The following is a 6,000-nucleotide window of genomic DNA, read 5'->3' on the forward strand; positions in this document are numbered from 1 at the left end:
ATATATATATATATATATATATATATATATATATATATATATATATATATATATACACACAGAACAGAAACAGAGTGCGCTTAAAGGTGCAAGTACACAACTTTTTCCACAATATAAAAGTTTAATAAAAGCCAACAACACGGGCATTAGATGACTTGATTATCAAAGCTGTAATTGCTCTTATTGCCGTGTCTCAAATTGACTGAACACAGATAATTAAAGTGGATAATGATAATACACCAAATGACAGAGCTCTTGTCAATGTTTGTGGTACATTTTTCAAATATCCCACTCAATTATAGATGCCAGCAGCACAATTCATTCAAAAATCCAATAAGACAGGGTAACCGGAAGCATGCTACACTGTATTCAAACTGCCGAATAGTTTGAATACAGTGTAGCATGCTTCCGGTTACCCTGTCTTATTGGATTTTTGAATGAATTGTGCTGCTGGCATCTATAATTGAGTGGGATATTTGAAAAATGTACCACAAACATTGACAAGAGCTCTGTCATTTGGTGTATTATCATTATCCACTTTAATTATCTGTGTTCAGTCAATTTGAGACACGGCAATAAGAGCAATTACAGCTTTGATAATCAAGTCATCTAATGCCCCTGATGAAGTCACGTGGTTGACGAAACGCGTTGGGCCTGCTGTTGTACTGAATTACCACAGATTCTGTCAAAATTGATTCCAATATATGACCGTACTATCACTGTATTTTTTATGAGCCGTGTTGTTGGCTTTTATTAAACTTTTATATTGTGGAAAAAGATGTGTACTTGCACCTTTAAGCGCACTCTGTTTCTGTTCTGTATCTCTATTTGTTTTGGGTCTCAGCTAACGGGGGACTCTCAGAGTTGCTGCTGTTCTCGATTGGGCGCGGATCTTTGGGTACCTCTGTCATATATATATATATATATATATATAAAGAAAGCACTTACCCAACCTTGCAGCAGGATAAGAGACAGACCAGCACTCAGTAAATAGGTGAAAAAATACGTGTATTGAAGTTGTATTACAGCATGGTAACAATAGGTTATTACAACATCACAGCTGTAACAACCTATTGTTACCATGCTGTAATACAACTTCAATACACGTATTTTTTCACCTATTTACTGAGTGCTGGTCTGTCTCTTATCCTGCTGCAAGGTTGGGTAAGTGCTTTCTTTATGTACTATATTGGATCCTGCACCAAAAACGTCTTTATCAGCTACAGAGTGCCGTTTTGGGAACCCCTTACTATATATATATATATATATATATATATATATATATATATATATATATATATATATATATATATATATATATATATATATATATATATAGCACTGTGAACCACTGTTGGTTCGCAGTGCTATATTTGTTATTCATTTGTACCATGAGGACGGTGTTTATTCCCGAAAGTACTCGGTTTCTCAATACAAGTTTTTGAAAAAATGGTTGTGGAGTGCCTGCCTTTGGTATACAATGGACTTGTAGTGCACCTGACCTAGTTGGCGTTTTCAGTGGAGTGCCGGCATATTGCAAGATTATATATACTTCCCTGTGCTCTTTATTTCATATGCATTTGAATTTTTTTCACTTTTTGGTGCTATATTTAAACTGCGTGTTTTTCTGATTGCAGACCGCAAGCTGACTACAGTGACCCCCCGCAGCTGAAGTTGCCGCTTGGTGCCTCCCGGAATGCGTCCAGATCTGTGACAGCTGACCGGATGTGACGCTCTTCAGTATGTGCAAAGCGGTGACGATTGAGCTGCAGGAGTATTCTTATGGAGTCCAGCTCTGGCGTGCAGGTATTTATGGGAGTATGTTTCTTGTGTTTCTTGTTCTTAGCTTGACAACGGAATAAACCCCGAAACGTTGCTAACAGTACCCAGTGTCTGTTATCCTTCTCAGCAAGTCCGAGTGTGTGCCGCCCGTTCCCCAAATATTACTTGGCCCCAGTACCTATATATAATAATGTACATGCCTCATATTTAGTATGTCTTACCTGTAGTAGACTCCAACATGTCCCTCTTCTATTTTGTGTATGGCTGACAGCAGGGAAGCCGCAGTAAAGGCAACCCCAAGGGCAGCTAATGCTCCAATATGGGACATCCTCACAGTCCTGTAAAAAAAAAAAAAAAAAAACACAACCAATGAAATGGCTGCTCAGAAAGGGTAAGCATGGCCAGCTCTACTATTAGGCAGATGCCTAGGGTGCTAGGATCTGAGGGGACGGGGCTGGGTTCAGCCCCAGTCGCTTAAACAAAGTAAGGGATAACTCAGAATCTGAGAGATACATCCTCATTAAACTTAGTGCAGACAGCGGCTGTTGTTAAACTTCTAAGATGCTACCTACAACTATTGGCCAACATGGTCAAAATGTCGACATGGGTTTTGTAAAAAAAAAAAATGACTTGTTCATACTTTACCATCCACTTGGGCATAGAGTGAAGGCCCCCATGCACTTGTCCTAAGGACATGTTCCCCCAGCAGCTCCCCAAGAGGACTCACATATGAACTGGCACATTATGTGCCATCTCCACATGCGATTTATCGCATGTAATATTGTTTTTTGTGTGTCTAAGTCAACAAAGGTCAACATGGACCACGCTCGACAAACTATTATAAATCTAAAGGCCCCCATACACTTCTCCGATTTGGGCCTGATTTCACCCAATTCCGTGGTCTCGTGTGCATCGGAGGTCGGGGAGCTGCCCGCATGGATGGTAAAATATGAATGTTGTTTTTTAACAAAACCCATGTTGAATGTTTGACGGTCAACCTAGACACTGTAGATCATAATGACTGGATACCTTTTCCCCTGAGGCTTGGAAAAAGATACTGGTGTGGGCAGGGGTGCAGGGAACAATAGGCTAAAGTGTTGTCTAGGGTGCCAAGAAACCTTGCACCGACCCTGAGGGTTAGACTGAAGCACAATATTCTCTATACTTCCTCTTGTATATTATATTTCTAGTATATTTTGTATACAAGTGGAACAATGTGATTAAAGACAGGACAGCCACCCACACTTGTATATTCGGCATTGACCTTTGTATGGTTCACAAACCCATTTAAGGCAAACCTTTGTATTAGTGAAAGCACTCCTTATGGATATACTATATTCTCGTATCTTCTTGCAGAATACAGATGTAGGTGTTCAATCCATGCAGAAAATATGATAGAAGTAAAATGATAGTTTGTGATGTGTTAGCTAGAATGTAAAGAGGCAGGAACTACAGTTTACCCAGAATATGTATTAACATTGAACCAGACACTCCACATGGTGTGTAATCAGGCCAGTTAGTCGCTGAGCTAAACAGCTGTAGGGGAGATGACTGGTGGCGTGGATGCCAGTGTTCAGAATACTGACACTGGCATCCCGATATAGGAAATTCCAAAAGGAGTCAGGCAAGTATAGCTACCCCCCCATGCAGCCTAACCCCCCCTGACCCTAATCCTTCCCGCTAGTGCCTAACCCCCATACCCCACCAGTCAGGGGTTAGTTAGTAGACTATTGACTGACAGGTTCAGTTCAGCTGAATGTGGCAGGTGCGGTTCAGCACTAGGAGAGGTGTGTGCTGAGGGTGTCAGCGGCAAAACAGCACTGGGGGTGGATTGGATGGTAAGTGGAACCCCACCTTCCCCCTTCATTTTCCTATGCACCCCTAGTGCTAAGCTGATACTGACAATGTCAGTCCAGTCCATTTCACCTCCAGTGTTTAGCTGCCCCTAAGCCAGGTAGATCAGGCAAATCAGAATAGGCTATACTTAAAGGGGCATACACACATTGAGATTTTAGCCTATTTTCTAAGCCAGTGGTTCTCTAACTGTGAGTCCTGACCCCAAAGTGGGTCCCGAACTTCTCAGCATGGGGTCGCGACTCCATGTTACTGACCATCAGGCTGATGACTTTTCGAATCTCAGTCAGTGATTCAAGGAGTCTAAAAAATCAGTTGAATTGCCTGTTACTTCAGGCTCCTCCCATAATGTTGTGCCACCACAATGCTGCCATGTATGTGCTGTCTGCTGACTACCCATGTGATGACCTTCTGCAGTAACTTGCTGGGGTCCTATAATTATTTTTATTGTCTGATGGGGTCCCAGAGCAAAATAGTTTGAGGACCCCTGTTCTAAGCTAACTGTCTAGATCACTTAGAAATGAAGCACAAATTGATAGTGTGTACACTCCATAGCGATGCTTGGTCCTGTATGTCACTATCGCTGGCTCAGATCTTGTGTGCATGCAGTCAAAATCTAGTTAGATGGCTTAGCAAGTGTACAGAAACAGCGATGGCGACCTACTATTTAAAATAAGCTTTTATTCTTTTTGCTGGTACACATCATTACATGTGTATGGGCAATCTAGACACCAGGAAGTTGAGGTGAATTCGCCTATATATATTAAATAGCTTAACCCAAAACGTAAGCACAAATCTCAACCCCTTTACCTTCCTGCCCACTGACATAAAGCACTTAACAGTATCTGGTCTTACCCCTAAAGCCCACACAGAAAATTCCCATATGCTGTAACACACACAGGCATCACAAGAGACCCACGCACTGCAATGGAACAGACACCGACCTCACCCGCTCCCCACGAAAAACGAGGACAACACAGTCAGGTAATGACCCCGCGGCCCCCAGCACCGCCGCTTACAAGCTACTGACCTGTCTGGACCTAATCTTCCACCTGCTCTTGCTACTTCCTGGAGTCGCTCGCACGGACGTCATCACGATGCGCATTGACGAGGCAGCGGCCATTCTCGTCATGGGCACGCCCTTGCCCTGAGACTGACTTCCAGTCCCCAGCAGGCGGCGCCACAGGCTGCTGGATTTGGATTCGAAAATGGAGGGGAATAGTCGCTGGCAGCTGCTTTTGCAGGTAATAGTACTGCATGTGTCTGTGCTGCTAATAAGTCAGGTTTGTATAAGCTGCGGCAAAAGGATGCGCAGAGGGTGTGTGCCTCCCCTGTCTGTCACTTAAATGCATTGAAAAACTTTTTTTGTATGCTAAACTTAAATATTACATATATGTAATCAAAGTATCAACACAAAACGAGTCCCCAACAAACACTGCATCATCTGACTTATTTATTTATTTATTGACAGTTTCTTATATAACGCACACAGATTTTGCAGCGCTTTACAGAGAGTAGTTGAACATTCACATCAGTCCCTGCCCCAGTGGAGCTTACAATCTATATTCCCTAACACACATATACACGCACACAGACAGTCTAGGGTTAATTTTGTTGGGAGCCAATTGACCTACCAGTATATTTTTGGATTGTGGGAGGAAACCGGAGTACCCGGAGGAAACTCACGCAAGTACGGGGAGAATATACAAACTCCGCACAGTTAGGGCCATGGTGGGAATCGAACCCATGACCTCAGTGCTGTGAGGCAGTAATCAGGGGCGGATTTAGGGATGAGGGCGCCCCTAGGCACAACAATAATGTTTACTAAGTAGGACAGTTTATAGGGGCAGTATCTGCATGTCCTATCCATTTACACTCTGTTTAAGATGGAAAATAGTACAATACAGTGGATATTTTGCAGTTATTGGTACATTTTGGGCTGACAGTACTATCACAGGCATCCAAGTGCCGCCCCCAAATATGTGCCGCCCCTAGGCCGGTGCCTCACGTGCCTAATGGGAAATTCGGCTCTGGCAGTAATGCTAACCATTACACCATCCGTACTGCGCCTGACTTGACTATAATATTTAATAATAGTAGTGATTTTATTTATATAGTGCTTTTCTCCCGCAGTATGTAATGCTCGCCGTACATTAGACCAGGCATGTTCAAACTGTGGTCCTCCAACTGTTGTAAAACTACACATCCCAACATGCTTTGCTATCGTTTTAGCATTCCCTAACAAAACTGTGGCAAGGCATGATGGGAATTGAAGTTTCACAACAGCTGGAGGACCATAGTTTGGACATGCCTGCATTAGACCAACTTTTATCCAACTACTGTAGTCGGTTGGAAGTAATAAAA

At 42.7% G+C, this 6,000-nt stretch overlaps 1 protein-coding gene across 3 annotated transcripts in view; it reads right to left on the reverse strand.

The window, feature by feature from the left end:
* The window catches only part of ERLIN2 (ER lipid raft associated 2), a 29,647-nt gene extending 24,884 nt beyond the window's left edge, over positions 1-4,763 (reverse strand). The window contains exons 1-2 of one of the 3 annotated variants that reach the window (XM_083184479.1): positions 4,667-4,763; positions 2,004-2,120 (exon numbers count right to left, since the gene is read on the reverse strand). In XM_083184479.1, the coding sequence (XP_083040605.1) occupies positions 2,004-2,110 (107 nt within the window). In that variant the 5' untranslated portion in view covers positions 2,111-2,120; positions 4,667-4,763. The other 2 variants (XM_083184480.1, XM_083184481.1) reach the window with 2 other exon arrangements.
* Positions 4,764-6,000: the final 1,237 nt, after the last annotated feature.

The sequence above is a fragment of the Crinia signifera genome, chromosome 4, assembly GCF_055691185.1.
Source record: "Crinia signifera chromosome 4, ASM5569118v1, whole genome shotgun sequence".
Classification (NCBI taxonomy): Eukaryota; Metazoa; Chordata; class Amphibia; order Anura; family Myobatrachidae; genus Crinia; species Crinia signifera.